The sequence below is a fragment of the Labeo rohita genome, chromosome 22 (assembly GCF_022985175.1).
Source record: "Labeo rohita strain BAU-BD-2019 chromosome 22, IGBB_LRoh.1.0, whole genome shotgun sequence".
NCBI lineage: Eukaryota > Metazoa > Chordata > Actinopteri > Cypriniformes > Cyprinidae > Labeo > Labeo rohita.
This window is the reverse complement of record NC_066890.1, coordinates 26,633,763-26,656,784: the sequence shown is the minus strand read 5'-3', so window position 1 is coordinate 26,656,784 and position 23,022 is coordinate 26,633,763. Positions and strand designations below refer to the sequence as shown.

The 23,022-nt window shown below is 35.3% G+C and overlaps 1 protein-coding gene across 2 annotated transcripts in view; it reads left to right on the top strand.

Annotated features, from left to right (window-relative positions):
- Positions 1-23,022, top strand: part of dennd1b (DENN/MADD domain containing 1B) — a 147,225-nt gene that overhangs the window by 76,958 nt on the left and 47,245 nt on the right. Inside the window, exons 8-13 of one of the 2 annotated variants that reach the window (XM_051094710.1) lie at positions 3,216-3,275; positions 5,219-5,272; positions 7,129-7,239; positions 12,668-12,768; positions 14,916-14,961; positions 16,870-16,971. In XM_051094710.1, coding sequence (XP_050950667.1) covers positions 3,216-3,275; positions 5,219-5,272; positions 7,129-7,239; positions 12,668-12,768; positions 14,916-14,961; positions 16,870-16,971 — 474 coding nt within the window. The remainder of the gene's footprint in view (positions 1-3,215; positions 3,276-5,218; positions 5,273-7,128; positions 7,240-12,667; positions 12,769-14,915; positions 14,962-16,869; positions 16,972-23,022) is intronic. The other variant, XM_051094711.1, reaches the window with a different exon arrangement.

The window sequence follows — 23,022 nt, the reverse complement described above, 5'->3', positions numbered from 1 at the left end:
CTGTTATTTTTTTAGTCTATCTATCTATCTATCTATCTATCTATCTATCTATCTATCTATCTATCTATCTATCTATCTATCTATCTATCTATCTATCATTTATCGTTCTATCTACCGCTCTATCATTATATCGTTCTTTTATCTATCTATCATTCTGTCATTCTTTTATCTATCTATCTATCTATCTATCTATCTATCTATCTATCTATCTTTCTATCTATCTTTCTATCTATCTTTCTATCTATCTATCTATCTATCTATCTATCTATCTATCTATCTATCATTTATCGTTCTATCTACCGCTCTATCATTATATCGTTCTTTTATCTATCTTTCATTCTGTCATTCTTTTATCTATCTATCTATCTATCTATCTATCTATCGTTTATCGTTCTATCTACCGCTCTATCATTATATCGTTCTTTTATCTATCTATCTATGTATGTATCTATCTATCTATCTATCTATCTTTCTATCTATCTATCTATCTATCGTTTATCGTTCTATCGTTCTATCATTCTGTCGTTCTTTTATCTATCTTTCATTCTGTCATTCTTTTATCTATCTATCTATCTATCTATCTATCTATCGTTTATCGTTCTATCTACCGCTCTATCATTATATCGTTCTTTTATCTATCTATCTATGTATGTATCTATCTATCTATCTATCTATCTTTCTATCTATCTATCTATCTATCTATCGTTTATCGTTCTATCGTTCTATCATTCTGTCGTTCTTTTATCTATCTATCTATCTATCTATCTATCTATCTATCTATCTATCGTTTATCGTTCTATCTACCGCTCTATCATTATATCGTTCTTTTATCTATCTATCTATGTATGTATCTATCTATCTATCTATCTATCTATCTATCTATCTATCTATCTATCGTTTATCGTTCTATCTACCGCTCTATCATTATATCGTTCTTTTATCTATCTATCTATGTATGTATCTATCTATCTATCTATCTATCTATCTATCTATCTATCTATCGTTTATCGTTCTATCTACCGCTCTATCATTATATCGTTCTTTTATCTATCATTCTGTCATTCTTTTATCTATCTATCTATCTATCTATCTATCGTTTATCGTTCTATCTATCGTTTATCGTTCTATCTATCGTTCTATCATTCTATCGTTCTTTTATCTATCTATGTATGTATCTATCTATCTTTCTATCTATCTATCTATCTATCTATCTATCGTTTATCGTTCTATCTATCGTTCTATCATTCTGTCGTTCTTTTATCTATCTATCTATCTATCTATCTATCTATCTATCTATCTATCTATCGTTTATCGTTCTATCTATCGTTCTATCATTCTATCGTTCTTTTATCTATCTATCTATGTATGTATCTATCTATCTATCTTTCTATCTATCTTTCTATCTATCTATCTATCTATCTATCTATCTATCGTTTATCGTTTATCGTTCTATCTATCGTTCTATCATTCTGTCGTTCTTTTATCTATCTATCTATCTATCTATCTATCTATCTATCTATCATTTATCGTTCTATCTACCGCTCTATCATTATATCGTTCTTTTATCTATCTATCATTCTGTCATTCTTTTATCTATCTATCTATCTGTCTTTCTATCTTTCTATCTATCTATCTATCAATCTATCTATCTATCGTTTATCGTTCTATCTACCGCTCTATCATTCTTTCGTTCTTTTATCTATTTTTCATTCTGTCATTCTTTTATCTATCTATCTATCTATCTATCTGTCTGTCTGTCTGTCTGTCTGTCTATTGTTCTTTCTATCGTTCTTCATCTATCTATCTATCGTTCTATCTGTCCTTCTGTCATTCTGTCTATCATTCATCTATCTATCGTTCTATCATTCTATCGTTCTTTTATCTATCTATCTATCTATCTATGTATGTATCTATCTATCTATCTTTCTATCTATCTATCTATCTATCGTTTATCGTTCTATCTATCGTTCTATCATTCTGTCGTTCTTTTATCTATCTATCTATCTATCTATCTATCTATCTATCTATCTATCTATCTATCTATCTATCGTTTATCGTTCTATCTATCGTTCTATCATTCTGTCGTTCTTTTATCTATCTATCTATCTATCTATCTATCTATCTATCTATCTATCTATCTATCTATCATTTATCGTTCTATCTACCGCTCTATCATTATATCGTTCTTTTATCTATTTTTCATTCTGTCATTCTTCTATCTATCTATCTATCTATCTATCTATCTATCTATCTATCTATCTATCTATCTATCTATCTATCTATCTGTCTGTCTGTCTGTCTGTCTATTGTTCTTTATATCGTTCTTCATCTATCTATCTATCGTTCTATCTGTCCTTCTGTCATTCTGTCTATCATTCATCTATCTATCGTTCTATCATTCTATCGTTCTTTTATCTATCTATCTATCTATCTATCTATCTATCTATCGTTCTATCTATCGTTCTATCATTCTGTCATTCTATCTGTCTATCTATATTTGTTCTATCTATCATTCATCTATCTATCGTTCTATCCTTCTATCGTTTTTTTATCTATCTATCTATCTATCTATCGTTCTATCTATCGTTCTGTCGTTCTATCTCTCATTCTATTTTGATCGTTCTATCCTTCTATCTATCCTTCTATCATTCTATCTATCCTTCTATCTGTCGTTCTTTCAGTCGGTCTATCTTTCTGTGTATCATTCTTATATCTATCTATCTATTCTTCAATCTATCCCTCTATCATTCTATCTATCTTATCTATCTATCTATCTATCTATCGTTCTATCATTCTGTCGTTCTTATATCCATCTCTATCTGTCTTTCTGTCTGTCTGTCTCGTTCTTTCTTTCTGTCTATCTATCTATCTATAACTATCATTCTATCTATCTATCGTTCGTTTTTTCGTTCTGTCATTCTATCATTGTTTGTTCGTTCTAATTATTAGTCGTTCTTTCTGTTTGTGATCCTGTTGTTCTTTCTGTCTGTTTATCAGTCTATCATTCTTTCAGTCTATCATTCTGTCTGTCATTCCTTTTCTCTGTATCTCATTCCATCCATCTTTCCATCCATCTGTCAATATTTTGCAGTCTATGTCAGGGTTTTTTTTTTTTTTTTTTTTTTTTTTTTTTTTATACAGTCTGTCTGTGTCTATGTCTGTCTGTCTGATCTCTCCATCTAATCCGTCTATATTCTTTCCTTCATTTTTGCAAGAGCAACCACTTACATTTTGCCAATGGGCAAGTAGTGCAGGATCCAGGAAGCAGACAGTCGGTGAGTGGAGAGTGAGTGTGCTGAAGGGAGAGGGATGAAACGAAAGAGAGAGAGAGAGAACGGGGCAGTTCTAAAATTTGGAGCCGCTGCCCTAATCGCATGGGAGACAGCTCTCCAATTTTGCCAAATAAACCAGCTCTATTCTTTTTTTAAAATATGGCAAAAAAAAACTCATCCTGGGTCTTGTTGTCAGTTTTTTTTTTTTTTTTTTTTTTTTTTTTTTTTTTTTTTTTTTCTGGATAACAATCAAACTTGCTAAATGATTCATGCTCTTCCACACTGCTGTATTCTCCTTTCAAATATCAAAAGTCTTTTTTTGAATTAAAAGCAAAAGGCAATTATGCTCAAGAAATCTCCTTGATGCTCTGCCCATTAGCCTACATTTATCTTTTTATTTAAATATGGATAAAAAATAAACACTGCATCTTTAAATATCTGCACAAGAACTTTGCATTAAAGCATAATTCGGTGTCTTATTTTTTTAAGATGTAATACTTTAATATCATACCTTAATATCAGTAATCCTAAAATGTTTATTGGAATTTTTACAACATTCTTTTTTGCTTTACATTCATTGGATGTTTGCATTCTGAAGTATATTAGTTTATATAATTAAATATTAAATAAACTCTACATTAAGTTTACACAACTATTAACAATCATATATTGAAAAAAAAACATTTATTTGTCACACTACATTAAAGTAAGTTAACTTATGAAGTTAACATCACTTGTTATAAAGCGTACTATTACTCAGGATTAGTTATTAAGCATTTGCCCTTAGTCAGTAATCTGAAAGCCCATCAGGTCATCCAAAGGGGTTTCTTGAAATTGTCTGTACCGTCTCCCAGCAGGTGGTGGGTTCACTAATCACCGGTATGCTCTGCTTTAACTTCCCTGAAGTTAAAATGATTGGCAACATGAAATGTTTGCTCACTATTGGAATTTGGGAAGAGGGTCTTGGTGATAGGAGAGGTTTCCATCAACACTGTGTGGGCAGTAATGTTTAAATCCGACGTGTGTGTGTGTTGGGTGCAGGGTCTGGGTTTCTGATCGCTCTACAGGGAGCAGCAGGCAGAGCGTGGTGATAACAAGCACTCTGATAATGTGTGATTTTTATAAACACGGCTGCAAAGTGTTGGCCACCGCCAGCTGGAACTGCAGTCCACGACACGGAGGGCAGTCAGCTGCTCGATATGGGAAAATAAACACATGTCAGCACATGAAGAAGACAACTTGGTCAATCTGTTTTATTGATATCTACAAACTGTTTATGTTTGTGTGATTATGGCAAAAGTACTCTGGACACACACATAGAGCGCAGATAAATAGTTTCTGACATTGCACAGCACTTGGTTCGATTGCCGGAGTCATGTGATCACAGCATCCAAGATTAATATTTTAAGTATTAGAGGATGCAAGTCACGCTTGTGTTTGTTTGTGGAAAAGTTGAACCTATGCGTCGAGCAACAGATGGGTACTCTTTCCGCATGACGAATCGCGACCCAGCCTTGGGAAAGAGCGGAGCGTGCCACACAGGCAAACAAAAGTGCTAAAGTTAGCAGGCAGCGTGGGATCTTTGCTTCGTAGCCTCTTTGATCCAGACATTAAACTTGCTCGCCTGTTCAAACGTACGCCTGGCAGACCCCTCTGATACTGTCAGAACAGAGCAGTTGGCTTTTGTACCTTAATAAAGACTTTCTCTCCGATGCGGGGAGCCTCCTCCGGTAGTGTCCACAGGGGATCGGCGTTTGTTGACTTCATGTATCCGTATCTGTTGTCTGTATGTATGATGTTAACAAGCGCAGACACAGTTCAGGCCGATCGCGGTTTATTTATTGGTTGTGGAACAGACAGTAAGTTAGAGGGTCTGTAAACACAAAATACTGGAAGGTTGTGGAATGGTGATCTTATCTTCATCTTTTCTTGTCTGTTTTCTGCAGCATTCATACTTCATAGCTCCTGATATTAATGGACTCCCCACCATACCTGAAAATGTGAGTATTTTTAACCCAGTCACAAATACAGATGCCAAATTTAAGCCAAACTTAACGTTTGAATGTTATTGCACAGCGTATCAAATCAGATGACTTTGAGCGAAACAATACATCAAACAAATCTAAATCAAAATATAAAACGAAACATTGCAGAAAAACATTAAAACAAGAAGCAAAACATAACAGAACATATAAAACAAAACATTTAAAAAAAAACATGAAACAAAACAAAGTATAAAACAAAACATAAAAAACATGAAACAAAAAATTTAACAAAAAAACATTAAGTATAAAACAAAATGCAAAACATTAAAACATAAAACATGAAACAAAACATCAAGGAAATGTGAAGCAAAACATGAAAACAAAATAAATTATAAAATAAACACTTAAAAACATGAAACAACAAAATATGAAATGAAACAAAACATTACATAAAAACAGTAAACATTAAGCAAAACATAAAACAATGTATAAAATAAAACCTTAAAAACAAAACATTATGAAAATTTGAAGCAAAACATGAAATGAATCAAAATCTAAAGCAAAACCAATTAAGCAACAAAAAAATGAAGCATAAAACAAAACATGAAAAAAGAAAAAAAAAAAAATAAATCCAAAACATAAATCATGAAACAAAACATCAAGAAAATGTAAAGCAAAACGTGGAACAAAATTTAAACAAAACATTTAAAAAAAAAAAACTTGAAATTAAACAAAGCATAAAACAAAACATGAAACAAAAAAATAAACAAAACAACTGAAGCATAAACAAAATAGAAAACAACATTAAACATGAAACAAAATGTCAAAAAAATGAAGCAAAACATGAAACAAACAAAATATGAAACAACAACAAAACAAAAATAAGGCATAAAACAAAATACAAAACAAAACATTCAAAAACATAAAACGTGAAACTAAACATGATGAAAATGTGAAGCAAAACATGAAAACAAAAAATATAAAATAACACTTAAAAACATGAAACAGAACAAAATATAAAACAAAACATGACACAAAAACATGAAACATTAAGCAAAGCATAAAACAATGTATAAAATAAAACCTTAAAAACATCATGAAAATTTGAAGCAAAACATGAAATGAATCAAAATCTAAAGCAAAGCACTGAAAAAAGCATGAAACAAACCAATTAAGCTAAAAAACATAAAAAATAAAGCATAAAATGAAACATGAAAAAACTAAAAACAAAACATAAATCATGAAAGAACATCAAGAAAATGTAAAGCAAAACATGAAACAAAATTAAAACAAAACATTAAAAAAAAACTTGAAATTGAACAAAGCATAAAACAAAACATGAAACAAAACAAACACATGGAACTAAAAATTCAACAACAAAACAAAAAATAAGGCATAAAACACAAAACAAAACATTAAAAAACAAAACATGAAACTAAAAAAAAAGAAAAAAAAAACATGGAAAAAAATGTGAAGCAAACATATAAAAAATATAAAATAACACTTAAAAAACATGAAACAGCAAAATATAAAACAAAACATGAAACATTAAGCAAAACAAACAATGTATAAAATAAAACCTTAAAAAACAAAACATCAAGAAAAAGTAAAGCAAAACATGAAAGTCTAAAACAAAACATTAAAAAACATAAAGCAAACTAAGCAACAAAAGAAAAGAAAAACATGGAAAATAAAAAAACAACAACAACAAAACAACAAAACATAAAAATACAGCATGAAACAAAAGATGAAACAAAGAAAAATATAAAATTAAATAAAATGACTGTAGTGGCATTCATACATTTTTAGGCATGTCTTGGAGTCCAAATACCTTGATTCCTCTAAATCAACCAAATGTTTCCCCCTTCTAGAGAAATTTAACGGAGTACTTTGTAGCAGTGGATGTAAACAACATGTTGCACCTCTACGCCAGCATGCTGCATGAGCGACGCATCATCATTACCTCAAGCAAGCTTAGCACTGTGAGTTTCTGCTGTCAGTCTAATTTACACATCAGACAGCTTTCCTGTTACTTAAAAATATTAATATATGTTGTTTTTATACAATGCATTTGAAATAGCTCTTCTGGGAACCATCAGAACTATTTTTGTACATATATAAATGTGTTAGTAATCAACATGATATGTAATGGACTTGTTTGTTTTTTTGCTCCCAAGACTTGAAACTTTTCACACCGGTGGAAAATCCAGAATCATAGACATTATGATGTAGATCTTATTACACTTCCTGCTCTCTAAGGCTGTTGCCAACTACCTCATGATTTGATGCACATCATAAGTTATTTAGACAACCTGCTTTTCATTAATTGAATAGTAGGAAAAAATATTGATGCAGTTATCTAAAACATTTAAAAAAACCTGTACACTGAATCAGCTTTCTATTTTGGCATTTTTAGCCTGTTTCTTTGGGCTCAAGTCTGTTAGCTTTAAATTATCACTTTTTGGATCCCTGACTCTTCCACATATTTTCTGTCTGGCTCTTCTTGCCTGAAAAAGGGAGTGGGTGCTTATCGCACGGGGGCGGACGATGGTCCAAACTTTCACGACAGTTGGTGTAGAAGCGGCGAGTGATGTCATTCGCTCCCTATCTCCCTCCAGTTTCCCCCCGGAGCATCTGCGGTGCGCTCGCCGACAGTGCCGGAACCGAGGGGCTCCCCTCGGACCTTCTGGCTGCGGAGGAAGCTGTCAGGATGACCCTATCCATGGAGTATTTCACTCCTCCGGGCTGCCGCCTTCATTCCGTGTGCTCACTGACACGAGGGGTTAGAATGTGCAAATCATTAGTCTCTTGGGTAAATAGTTTTTTTTTCTTTTTTTTACTCTCCTGTAACTTGATTTACTGTTTTGCATGGGAGCGTGAGTGACCTTGAGTTTATGAAACTAATATGCCAAAAGAGTTACTACGAAGACTAGTGATATTAAGGTTCCACCTCAGCGAAGACTTTCATCATCTCAAATCCCAAGACCATCCGTCTTCTTCTTAAGAGCCTTGGGAGTTCCAAGATAACTATAGGAAGACACATATGGCTAAAAAAGACGTAGATGCAAGTGTAGACATATGGCCAATTTCCTGAATTGTTCAGAGAGGGCATATGACAGTGGCCATGGTGTGGTCAGCCTAGTGCTACCGTTTCTCCAGCGAGGCAACGGGATAAAGAAAGAGAAGGAAAGAGGAAGAGAGTGAATGCATTATGCATGCCGCCAGCGGACCCTGAGTGTTCGGGCCCCTGGTGAACCTGCTGTGTCAGTCTAGCAGAACATGGCCGCACACTTGCCTGTATTGGAAAGCAAAAGAATAAATCATGATCTAACAACAATGCATCAGTTGACTTATTGCTGTTTTGTGACCAGAGGTAAGGAGTACCACTGTTTTAAAACCATGTCGCAGGCTCCGGGAGGCAGCCGCCCATGCAGTCTTGTCATATGCCAGTATAATTGTGCTGCATCAGGATCCCTCTAACTAGTCAACTGGGAGGCCCTGGCGCGTTTCATCTGCGAGACCCCCTCGGCCGGCCCCGAGTCTTGACAGCCGCCTTCTCATCATGCTGTCAGTGGTATGCTAACAAGACCCGATCCCGTCTTGGCCTGTGGTGCTAGCCACTGAGGTTCCTATCGGCCTCACACTCTCTGCTTTTTTTACGCTCTACTCAGCAATGCCGTCTTATTTTCGTTCCTTCTTCAAGCATCTCTCTTACCACACCTTTAATAGACATTTTATCTTCCTCCGGCACTTCCTGTTCTCTTCTTTGTGGTATCGTGTTGCAGTGGGAGGTGGATTAGTGGTGTTTGGCGCCCTGCGCCCTACCTCTACCTTTTCTTTTTTTAATGCCACCTCCTTGTTAGCGATACACCTGTGTCGGCGCCCTGCTCGGAGCCGTGCGTTTGTCAACAGGAGGGGAGAGCGAGGCTTGGTAATTGGGAAACAAGGAGAGGGCCAGGGGAGAGAAGTCTCGCAGGTAGCAGGAGTCAGCGCAGACTGCAGCGCTGTCACCCTTGTCAGGGGGAATCGCACCTCTAGTCTCCAGTCTGCCCCAATCACAGATTCCACTGTGAGCTTTGTTGTGCTTATCAAAGAACGGGACCTTTTTTTTTTTTTTTTTGGTCTTTGTCTATTCTTGGAGAAGTTGCCATGGATATTTTTGAACCTCAGCTTCTCCCTAGATGTAGGGAATATGTTCGTCAACTTGTTTACATAGACAGGGTTCACTGGAAAGGTGTTACAAAGCATATCTTTATGCTTCATCTGTGGAATATGTCTCAGCAAGGCAAAATGGTACAAATGTACTCCTAGAGATGAGTGTGAATGTAGTTTGATTGTGAAGTGAGAGTTCTGTGACTGTCACCTGATTGGGCAAGTCCCAAGTTTGCCGAACCAAGATGGCAAGATACTTCTCTTTCCTCTCAAGAGAAATTTGCAGGTCTATTTCTATCAGGGCTTCTAGCTTGCTGCTTAGCAGTAAAAATATGTGTTGCAGATCTTGTTAGACTCTTGCTCAACTTTTGCCTTGTTATTTTTTAATAAACAGGAATGTAATTAATTTTTGAACAATTCAGCTCGGGCTTGAGTGTCAGGATTTTTTTGTGGATCTTTCTCCTAACGAGCTGATGATCTGAATCAGGTGCGATCAATGAGGAAGACATACAAAATGCGCAGAGCAGTGGGCCTCGAGGACTGGAGTTGAGAACCACTGATCTAGAGCAAATGTGCAGTATGATGAAATATGCATATATTCAATTGTTTGACAACAGAAATTGAAGGTAGAGTTTGGAATTAGCTCACTATGGCCCAATACTGATCCAATATACAATGGAGTTTGGAACTCCAAATGTGGAGGGAACATTTCTCTTTTGACCAAATAATAATTTGATGCAGATAGTTAGTCCAGTATGTCAGTCTATCACTAGTAATTTGCATTTAGGCATATATGTGACCCTGGACCATAAAACCAGTCATAGGGTCAATTTTATGAAATTGAGATTCATTCATCATCTAAAATCTGAATATATAAGCTTTCCATTGGTGTGTGGTTTGTTAGGATAGGACAATATTTGGCCGAGATAAAACTACTTGAAAATCTGGAATCTGAGGGTGCAAATATTGAGAAAATCACCTTTAAAGTTGTCCAAATTAAGTTCTTAGCAATGCATATTGCTAATCAAAAATTAAATTTTGATATATTTACGGTAGTAAATTTACAAAATATCTTCATGGAACATGATCTTATAATTTTGACCCATACAATGAATTGTTGGCTATTGCTACAAATAAACCTGTGCTACTTACGACTGGTATTCCGACTGGTTTTGCAGTTCAGGGTCACATATGTCTTAATGAAACGAATGTAGAACTGACGTCGTTTTTGTTGATTTTCATGTAAAAACCTCCTTTTATAAAAGGAGTGTTTCATATGTTCTTTGGGATTCTTTAGAATGGCATTATTGGTTTTTTGGGCTCTATTATATTTCCAGAGTCAGATCCCTTTGTATAATCTGCTCTGTGGTTGGTGTTCATAGAGAAGACCCCCACTTAACACGTCCCCAGCGCGCTCATTACCGCTAACGGCAACGGTAGCTCACAGGTCTCGGCAGGATCCAGCCCCGCATCCAAACAAACCGTAATCCAGCATTTGTTCTTGTGGATGACTTCTTCATTCAAAGGAATATCAAGCATACCTTGCCTTTTGTGGCCATTTGGCTTTCTTTTCATTTGGCATTTCTTCATTAATTATTCATAAGACCGCCAAATATTTTATTAGGAGCAGCGCTCCAACAGTGCATTGTGGGTACAACTGGAAATTCAATGGCAGCGATACAGCTATTCTGAACTTTCTCTTTAATTGTCACAGAAAGGAGGTCATGAGTGATTTTCTCGCAGGATCGCGTGCGCTGTGATGAATCCCTCGGTTGTGAGCAAAACAGCTCGTGTGGGAAAAATATCAAGAGTTAATTTGTTTTTGAATTCCACCTTTTAATGTTTATCTAGGTTTCGCCACCTCCTTCTCGTGCCCTCGTCTTTGAAAGAAGACGGCGCGGCTTCACTTTCAAGTCAAGAATAAATCAAGCCAATTGGGCTTGTCTGCGGACATTGTTGAATTAATTGGAATGCGCCATTAGACGCTTGTACCCATCTCTACATGGTACGGAAAGGTTCCCCTCTAACAAACTAGACGGCAGTCTGTTCGCACAGTCAAAGAAAAGTGTTTCTTTGCAGTGCGATGACCTCTCAGCATGATTCATTTATTGGACCTTGAGAAAAAGAGATCTTGAACAGAATGGGTCTCAAAGCTCTGATATCAACCAAACTTCAGTTGGTGAGAAATGCCATAAATATTCATTTCTTTCTTCTAAATTGCCCGGACGAAATTAGATCTGTCACAACTAAAGCTTTTTCTTTCTTTTCAGAGAACTGCACAACAAATTTGCATATGTTATAATGCGCGCCACTAAATTACTGTTAATTAAAGCTGCGCTATTTCTTGACTCGATAGGTCACGTCTTATCCAGAGCGCTTGCATTTGACCACAATGTCACAGAACTCAACGAACACAACAACAACACTCAACCAGCCTTACACGTCACAGATGCATACAGAAGGGATCCAGGAGTAAAGCTGATCTCTTTGAAGCTAGCTGTTGTGCCACGGCCAAGCTTGGTTGGTTTCAGTGGTCAATTGTGATATTGTGTGTGTCAGTGAGCAGGGGGGGTCTCTTGATACTTCCGAGCCATGGTTCGCACATTACTGGAAGCTCCAATTGTCAAGACCCCTCTTCCAGCCCCTACTCCCTATGGTATTCCAACAGCTCACAGTCTCTCTTGGCTAACTCATGTTTCATTCTTTGGCAATTTGCCCTAATGAAGTCCCAGAGGAGCCTTCAGACCTCTGTTCTTTTTCCATATTTAATCATGTTATTTTAATCTGGAAGATGAGGAAGCTCCGGCGTGTGCGCGTGTGCCACACAGGTCATTACAACTGCTAGGTAGCCATGAGGGGGAATCAGGGTGTGGTGAGGGGTCACTTGGGTGTTCACTCATTAAACATCCACACCAGCATTGTAATTAAGTGTTCGCTTCTTGTAGAGTCTGATTATTTACTGTGTGTGTATAACAGTAATAAAGCATCATTAATTTTGTATCGACACCGGAGCCGCTACACATTTGACACTTTGTGCTTTGGTGTATTTTTAGGCCCTCGATTGATGCTCTGATTTTGGGTTTGAACCTGCGCACATACGAAAAGCGCGTTTAATCGGCTTGTGATGTTAAGATAAAAAGAGTAACTGTCTAATGCTTGCCTGCTCTCCTGGCCCGCAATAAACGCAATCCCCTTAAGCATAACGCATTAAACGGTGACATATGAAAGAGCTCACATGTCTGTTTTTTCTTGTCATAGTTAACTGCATGCGTGCAAGGGTCCACTGCCATGCTGTACCCTATGCACTGGCAGCACATCTTCATCCCTGTACTTCCTCCTCACCTGCTGGATTATTGCTGGTAAGAGCTGAGCTCATCTGCGTGCACACACTTACACAAATGTCTCATTTATCTCTCACTCAAGCTTGGGCTGTGCCGCTTTCAGAGCGTTATGATTTTGTGCTTTAGGCATTTCGAGTGAATTTATCAAGCTTTTACATTAATGTTTGCTTTGTACCTCATAAGGAACCATAATGGAATTCACAGAAATTGTTTTCTGCGCTGATTGCAAGGAAATCTGTGAAATTCTGTGGATTAGGAGCTGATAGTACTACATTCTATGTCGAAACCATTATCATCCAAAGCCAAAATATTTAATAATGAGCTCACACCGGGCGGCAGGAACGTTCAGCAGTCAGTTCTTTGGAAATCGGTTGCTTTTTGTTTAATAGCTGATTTAGTATCATAAATCAGACATAGTAAAGGCTGTCTGTCTAATTCATTTATTTGTAAATTTATTTACTTTTTTTGTAGATTAAATGTTTTAAATGTCATATCTGTCTGTCTATCTATCTATCTATCTATCTATCTATCTATCTATCTATCTATCTATCATCTATCTCTCATCTATCTATCATTTATACACACAATATTATTTGTAATTATATAACAATATAATTTGTAATTATATATACAAATCAATCTTAAGTGTAAATCATTTTACGTAAAAATACGTAAAATGTGACCAAGATACAGCTATTTAAAGATATGTAATCTGAGGGTTTCCAAAAATCCAAATATTGAGAAAATCGCCTTTAAAGATGTCCAAATAAAGTTCTTAGCAAAGCATATTACTAATCAAAAATTAAGTTCTGATATATTCATGGTAGTAAATTTACAAAATATCTTCATGGAACATGATCTTTACTTAATATCCTAATGATTTTTGACATAAAAGAAAAATCGATAATTTGGACCCATATAAAGTATTGTAGACTCTTGCTACAAATATACCCATGCTACTTAAGATTGGTTTTGTGGTCCAGGGTCACAAATTTCAATTTAAATATATGATTAATATATAAACATATAATTTTCTTTTACACTTAACAATTTCGTTAAAAATATAAAATGTTTAAGTACATTAAAACGAACGGTCGGACTTCTGTTAATCGGCCAAGCAGGTACATTCTCAAAATTCGTCCGAACTTTAGGCCATTAATTGGCCTGGCCGATATATCACTCCATCAGTAACACAGAGCTTCTGAACATGCAGTAGTACTTTCTAAAATACCCCTCATCCTAATGAATATCTCTAACCATGTCTGAGATCTCAAAGGGGTTATGACATGATTTATTAGCACTAATGCCACCACACCAAGTCCAGCATGCAATCTCATATTCTTTTTTTTTTTTTTTTTTTTTTTTTTTACCAAGCAGGAACATATACGTCTGATTTCCGTATGCCGACTGTGGGCTAAAACCGTGACCGCACTCTTAACTTACAGCCCTGCTCTATAGCTACCAGAACACCCTATACCCTTAAATTGACGGACTTGTGCTTCCATGCTTGACACTGGAGTGCCTCAGAAAATATTTGTGGTCGAATAATACAACGCTGACATAAATACGGCCTTAAGAGTAGCTGCCCAGTCCAGCACAGACATCCGAGGCGATTTATCATATTTTAGCTATCTAATTATACAAAAAGAGCATTATCTTATTATAAGGCTGTGCATTGCTCATAATGAACGCTATTAGAAATGATGGGAATTAGGCTGTCATAACAAAGTTACTCTTATGGACAACAATGACGTGACAGGGCTCACCCCGTGCGTGTCTGCATGTCAGCGTGCCTGCATGTCAGTTAAATCCGTGGCCTTAACAGATGCAGTGAGGGAGACTGCAGCTTATTAGCCACATAACCTGATTGAGCGAGCACTGTAGCGGCTACCCAAACCTATCTAATTACGCGGCCCTGCCTCGCCCAGCTCTGCACCGAGACTCAAAAGTGACGCTCGCCAATTACACTAATCACCTTCAGCGCTCAAAAGCGCTCGTTCCGGGAAACGGCCGAGGACGCTATTAAAGTTTAGCTTGTGTTGCATGCTGCGTCAAAGATATGTTGGGAGATGTGTGTTATTGTTCGCTGTGCATTTTTTGGAATTATTAGTATGTCATAAAGCATTTTTATGCTGCTAATGACTGTCGTTTGTTTCTGTTTCCAGTGCGCCCATGCCATATCTGGTCGGAGTTCATCTCAGCCTTTTAGAGGTACGTCACATAAATCTACTGTCAGCAGCCGTTCATCATCCTTAAAGTGTTTTACGAGACGTTTGATCAGAAGCACAACTGCTACCAGTCGCAGCTTTCCGATATTACATAAACCATCATTATTTATTTACTTTTTCCACTCCGGGTCACTTAAAACCAGCCGTCCCTCTGGATTCAAACCATCTGAGATGCTAATAACGCCCAGTTACTTTGATGCATCATCGCCGAGCGCGGGGAAACCTGCAGAAATTGACACGTTGTTTTTTTGCTTTTCATCTCCCGGGCGCCCATGAGAAATGAAAGAGCCGGAGAAACAAAGAGATGGTGCGTTCGGTTATTGAGAAATGGCATGTTGGTTGGAGGTAGACCTATAGCTTCACGCGCAGATCTGATAGCGCTGACAGTCGCGCCGGTGCTGGTGTTTATCACACGTTCGCCCGCTGACAGTCCCCCCTTCCAGCCCTCCCTCCCCAATCCGGCTGCACGTAATTAGACCAAATCAGCACACGGGCCGCCGTAGCAGCGACTGTCAAAAATGACAAACCAGAAATTTTTTACACACTTGGCTGTTTCCCCCACCTGCACCGGAGGAATAATTATTGGATTTGTCGCCACTACCGTGACTACCATTGTGTGGAAGCATTACACCGCTCAACACAGTGGGGCTTCATTCAACGTGATATATGTATAGTTGCAACACTATCTCACAAATAAGTAAAACAACATAATGAAATAAAAGATAGTTTATATATAAACTATACATAATATAAATATTAATATAAATAAAAATAATATATATATATATATATAATTTTTAACATTTGTTCTATTGCTGTAATTTTTTAATGTGTAATTTCTTAACAATTAACATTGCAGTTAATATTTTTATTCTACAAGAATGATTCTATGAATTTTTTCTGTGATTCTGTGGAGCAGGTTTGGTTTGTTTTAGAGACAAAAATAATTCAAAAGCTTCATCTGGATTCGTTTATGAGAATCTGGTGTTTGCATTGTTAACTTAATCTGTTTAAATCATTCCTGCTTTAGTCTTTATGTGGAGGTTTGTTGAAGGAAAAAAGAAAAAAAATCTGTGTGTGTGAATATAGAAATATCTATATGTGACCCTGGACCACAAAACCAGTCTTAAGTAGCATGAGTATATTTGTAGCAATAGCCAAAAATACATTGTAGGGGTCAAGATTATAAATTTTTCTTTTATGCCAAAAATCATTAGGATATTAAGTAAAGATCATGTTCCATGAAGATATTTTGTAAATTTACCACTGTAAATATGCATTGTAATACGCATTGCTAAGAACTTCATTTGAACAAGTTTAAAGATGATTTTCTCAGTATTTAGATTTATTTTCACACCCTCAGATTCCAGATTTTCAAATGGTTGTATCTCCACCAAATATTGTCCTATCCTAACTAACCATACATCAATAGTGACCGAGACACAACTATTGGAATCTGAGGGTGCAAAAAAAATCAAAATAAGTTGTCCAAATAAAGGTCTTAGCAATGCATATTACTAATCAAAAGTTAAGTTCTGATATATTTACGGCAGGAAATTTACTAAATATCTTTATGGGGCATGATGTTTAATTGATATCCTAATTATTTTTCGAGAAATTGATAATTTTGACCCATACAATGTATTGTTGGCTATTGCTACAAATATACCCTTGCTTTTGTGGTCCAGAATTTAATGCTGAAAATAAATTTACAAATTATTTTAGCCACGCAGTATATTTTTATACTGCAAAAATGTTAGTTTAAACAACTACTTTAAATAAACTACTGTTGAAAAACAGTATTTATTTGTCACATTTAGGTTATTAGGTTATGGTTACAGGAAATGGGAATAGGCAGGAAGATGTGTAACAAAGTGTGTTGCGTTTTCAGAGAGTAAGGAGCAGATTCCTGGAGGATGTGGTCATTCTGAATGTGGACACAAACACCTTGGAAAGCCCCACAGATGACCTGCACAACCTGCCCAGTGACGTGGTGAGTGTCCCTAAACACACACACACACACACACACACACACACACACACACACACACACACACACGCACACGCTTACCTAGAAATCTAATGAAGACAAACCATAGAGTTCTACTGTTTCTGTATAAGCCTAATTACCTAATTATTACTACAGACTAACAAAATATTTGCATTTTTAGAATTAAATTTACAATATATTTAGAGCCCTTCTTCCAAATGATGTCCCCAAAAATTAGGTTTTGTAAAATATGTGTTTGACAAAATCTTCCTTGGTAGTAGGGTGGACCACAAAACGAGTCATAAGTCGCACAGCTATATTTGTAGCAATAGCCAAAAATACATTGTATGGGTCAAAATGATCGATTATTAGGATATTAAGTAAAGATCATGTTCCATGAAGATATTTTGTACATTTCCTACCGTAAATATATCAGAACTTAATTTTGTGATTAGTAATATGCATTGCTAAGAACTTCATTTGGACAACTTTAAAAGCAATTTTCTCAATATTTAGAGAAAATTCAGATTAGAGATTTTTAAATAGTTGCATTTCAAATATTGTTCTATCCTAACAAACCATACATCAATGAAAGCTTATTCATTCAGCTTTCAGATAATGTATAAATCTTAATTTAAAAAAATTGACCCTTATGACTGGTTTTGTTGTCTAGGTTATATAGTTTTTATATAAAACTAAATATATTTTTTTGAAAAAGAAACATATAATATATCAAAATCTATACATTTTGAGGATTTCTCCAAATGGTAAGTTCCCCTAATTTTGTTTTCCTTTAAAGACAAAATCGTTCCCAGAAGTTGGTGAAAGAAAACCTACACACAAACACACTCACTCTCACACACACACACTTTCATTACCGTTCTCACTGTTTTCTTTTGTTTTAAACCCACTGTTTTTTCTCTCTCTCTCTCTCTCACACACACATACACCCGTTCTCTTTTTTTCGCCCACATGCACATTTAAACAAACAGTCTTTCTCTGGTCAGAGGAACACACACCGCACCTCTGTCCTCTCATCATTAGCAGCGACAGCCGCAGATCCCCAAAAACCGCGCTCTGCGAACTTGCCCCGCGCCGTTAAACGGCCGTCGCAATTCGTCGGCCATCTCTGTGAATTTCAAACTCCTGCCTTCATCCCTTTTTTTTAATCTTTTCTTCTTTCTGCCTGCCCAGTGGCACATCTCGCTAGAAGTCCTGGATTTTCTGAAGGCGCGGGGAAGAAGGGGGCCAATTATTAGATCCTGCTTTTCTGCCACCTGCCAGCGCCTTCTCTCTTTAATTAATGTTTAGGTGGCACGGTCAGTGCAACAGGAAGCGCATCCAGCGTCGGGGTCAGAAACACGTCTGTCATCTGTCCTTTTGAACATAAAGAAACGTGTTTGTGTTTCGTTTTTTTCTGCCGCTTTTCAGTCCCGCTGTGGGAGGGGGGGTGTTTTAACACTCCTATATGACTCGGTGGATCCCGCTGCTGTCTGTCCAAGCAGAAAAAGCCAGCCTGTTCTGTTATGCCATCTCAGCACCGGCATCCCATTTGTAAATTAAATTGCAAACCGAGAGCGTCGTAAAGGGGAAAAAAAGGAGTCGGGTCTTTTGAAACTGACGGAGGGGAAAGAAAAAACCTCTTTGTCTTGGTAGCGTGATAAATTAAGTGGCAGCTCCATGTTTGCTTTGATCCTCTCGTGCAATTTTTCATTGACTAATGATAGAACGTATTCTGCATATCATGTTAAATTACCCCACCTGAATGTAAATGTCACCTACAATAATATATTTATCACCGCGAAAATTCATTTTTCTCTCCCTCTGGTTATCGTACCTTTGGGGATATTAAAATTCATAACTCGAGGAATATGTTTAAACTGAGCAAAAGCTCTAGGTTTATTTTTCTTAAGTGTCTGTCACATGGCGTTTGCTACAAAAGCGCACGATTCAATTTAATTGAATCGATTCATTTGATTCGCATTATTTAAATACATTTCTACCCTCTAAAAAAATCCATTTTACAACTATAAAGTAAAATATAATATAACTGACCCTAGAGCGTTTCTTCTTTTCTTTTCTTTCCTCCCAAGTCTTTTATTGATTCAAGCCGAACCTTTCGAGATTCATCTAATTAAGTGTTTGAAGGTTTTTTTTTCAACCATGTGGAGTTTATTACACAGAGAGTCTGACCACTAGACCCGCTCTCAGACGGGTCAGGGGTGACAGTTGTCCTGAATTACCTGGGCCTTTTTTCAGACGGGACCCTATGCTGTGCTCTCCGCTGTCTGTCACTTAATGGCAGTTTTTCCCAATTTCACACTTAATATTTTAGATTTATTGACTATTAGAAATGCTACCACGCCAGTAGCGATTCCGCTCCGCGCAAACCTACGGATTTTACAAATAGAGATAATAATTGAGAGGATGTGGCGAACGTTCGAGAGTGATTTCAAACATGCCTTTTATTAGAAACATCAGATGGGACGGGGTTGAAAGTCCACGGGTTGCGGTTTTAATCACTGCGCTTTTTGAAAGTGTCACACGAATGTTACTTTTTACTTCATGCGACGTGTGAAAATAGACTTTTTGATCCAAAGTGTGTATAAACTCACTTTTTTATATTTTTTTGTTTTCGGGATCTTTGTTGAAGTTTTTAGAGTTGAATTTATAAATATTTAGGAGATTTTAATGACGGGCGGTTGTTGAGTTTGCACAAAAGAAATTATGTTAAAAGCAGAGTTTGCTCTCGCAAATAAATGAAGGTGTTTTCCTTCTCCTTAAATGCTGAAGCAGTTTCTTATTGTTTTTTTTATTCAATTATAATTGGATTTGGTGTATAAGCTGGGTATGGTGTGTTTACTTGTGCAGTCATTAAAACTCTCCAAAAATAGAAAATTATGAATCCATTGTGCTACCAAGCAGCAGAGCTGCAGTCTTATTTGGATGTGATCCTCTGTTCACAGGTCCTCAATCCCGAGCTGTTTTTGATAAAATATTCCTTTTGACTTTATTACTTTTGTTCGAGTTTCCGCCAGATCTATTGTTTACTTTTCTGCTCGTGTCATTCCGGTTGTCTCCTTTTTCGTCTCTTCAACGCGACTTATATTTGTACTTCCTGCGTTTGATCGTTTACGTTCTCAATCAACAGCGAAAAATCGCGTTCGCACACCCACCTCGTGTATATTAAGCTACCAAATGAAGGTTAACAAATTAATCAGAGGGAGCGCAATATCCGCGCGCCTCCTTTGAGATCAGCTGGCGTGGTGTTTAATTGGGATTCGGGAGAAAACAAAAACAAGCACTACATCAGCTGACACACCAAACAATTACTGTTTGGGGAAAGTGGGAGTGTTGCGTTCTTCAGCGCTCGCTCTGTTTCCAGGACCCTCTTAAAGGATCGCTTTGGGGACAGGTGGGGCTCATTTCCGGCAGGAGCGGACTAATGCAGTGTCCAGCCCTCAAGGCACCGGCGTTATTGGTCTGTTGATGAACAATAACTGTACTTGATTGGTGCTTTTTTTTTGCTGTAGACTCTGAAATCAAATGCAGATGTCTCAGACTTTGAATGCATTCAGAAGTCATTTTGGGAGGTTTTATTGTTTTCATTTTTTACTTGCTTTGTATCTTCCATGTACCAAAATCAAATAACTTGCATATTCAGCATGCTTGCGTTAGCATGTGAAGCAGTAGTGATTGATGGAGTAATTTTCTTTGTGAATGCTAACTAGTGAACGCTGTTGAGCGGTCATTTGTATTGCTGTTTCTTTCACTTCGGTTCTTATTTATGTATTTTATGGCTGTCTGATCAATTTTATGGCTGTCTGATAAACTGTTATAAAGTAAATACATGACTGAGTGAAGTAAGTCCATACTTCACTTTGATTTTTCCTCCTTAAACTTCATATTACAACAATGAAAATTTTTATTTATATATATTTTTTTATTTATAAAATGCATCAGCTGCAACACTAAGCAAAACAAATTTGAATGTCTAATATTTTCAAATTGAGAAAATAAATGAAGGACAGGAGTCATATCAACTTGATGATGGCGGCGTTTATCGGTAAATCCGATATTGCAAAACCGATAACCGATTATGGTAAAATGCTTAAATATTGGGGAAAATATTGGTAAATCGATGTATCGGTCAATCTCTAGTCACTAATTTATAATTGAATATTATTTTATAATATAAAACAATTGGTTACACTTTACAGTAAGCTTCACTAGTTACCTTCATTAGTTAATATGAAGAATACTTCACCAGCATTTATTAATCTTAGTTAATATGCATTTTAACATTTACTAATGTATTATTAAAATCATAAGTTGTGTTTGTTAACATAGTTAATGCACCGTGGACTGTATTTTTAACTAACATTAACAAAGATTAATAAATAGTGTAATAAATCTATTGTGTATTGTTTGTTCATGTTAGTTAAAACATTAACTAATGTTAATGTAATCACACCTTTTTGTAGTGTTACCAGATTTAATAATTTAATATTTAATAATATAAAATAATATTTACAATAATATGGTCATAGATTTATCTATAAATTATTTTATTTTTTGATGATAACATTTAATTTCATATTAGGTTATATTATATTATAAATATGTATGATTATTTTATATTGTTATAATTGTTAGTATTATTTTAGTTTATTTAGTCAGAAATGTTTAAACATTTATGTATTTATTTATTTTAAATGTATGTTATATATGAAGAAGACACTGAACTCATTGTTATTACGTTGTTATAATTATTTATTTATTTTAGTCTATTTTAAGTGTATTTTGTTATAAATATTTAAACATTTTTAATTTGTTTGTTAAAAATGTATTTATTTAGTTATTTATTTATTTATTTTAATGGTATGCTATGTAATAACAAAAAGACACTGACCTGCATTTTTGTCCTGAACTTTTTAGCATTTCTGATTTGTCTGACAAAACATGTATTTATTTATTTATTTTGATTATATATTATATATTAAGAAGCTGTCACTGACCTGATTATTTTATATTGTTATAATTATTAGTATTATTTTAGTTTATTTTAAATGTTTTGTTTTTTTTTTTTTTTAAGTAAGGGTGTTTAGTCAGAAATGTTTAAATATAAAAATATTTATTTATTTATTTATTTTTAAATGTATGTAATATATCATGAAGACACTGAACTGATTGTATTATGTTGTTATAATTAGTATTATTTTAGTCTATTTTAAGTGTTTTTTAAAAGTAAGAGTATTTTGTCAAAAATCTTTAAACATTTTTAATTTGTTTGTTAAAAATGTATTTATTTGTTTATTTATTTAAATTGTATGCTATGTAATAACTAAGAGACACTGACCTGCATTTTGTCCTAAATCTTTTAGCATTTCTTATTTATTTATTTATTTATTTATTTATTATTAAGAAGACGTCACTGACCTGATTATTTTATATTGTTATAATTATTAGTATTATTATTATTTTTTTTTTTTTTTAAGTAAGAGTATTTTGTCAGAAATCTTTAAGCCTTTTTAATTTGTTATGCTATGTAATAAGAAAGCAAGCATTTTGTCCAAAATCTTTTAGCATTACTGATTTGTGTCTGATAAAAGGTTTGTTTGTTTATTTATTTGTTTGTTTGTTTTATTTTATTTAAATGTACGTTATTTATTAAGAAGACACCGACCTGTTTTTTGCCAGAAACCTTTAAAAAAAATTTTCAGTTTGTTTGTTAAAAAAGAGGCACTGACTTGCATGACCTGCATTTTGTCCGAAATCTTTTAGCATTTCTGATTTATGTCTGATAAAAGTATTTATTTATTTATTTATTCATTCATGTATTTCAAGTGTATGCCGTGCAAGTCACTGACCTGCGTTTTGTCAGCGCTCCTTTACCATTACAGTCGAACTGCGCCTTGTCTTTGTGTTTGTCTAAAAGGATGTGAATTCGCTCAGCGTGTACATATACTTTTCAGCCTAGTGCACATCAAAAGAAAGCAGAAGATTTTCATATCTATTTCTTTCTTCTTTGTAGTCCTCTAATTGCCTCCCAAC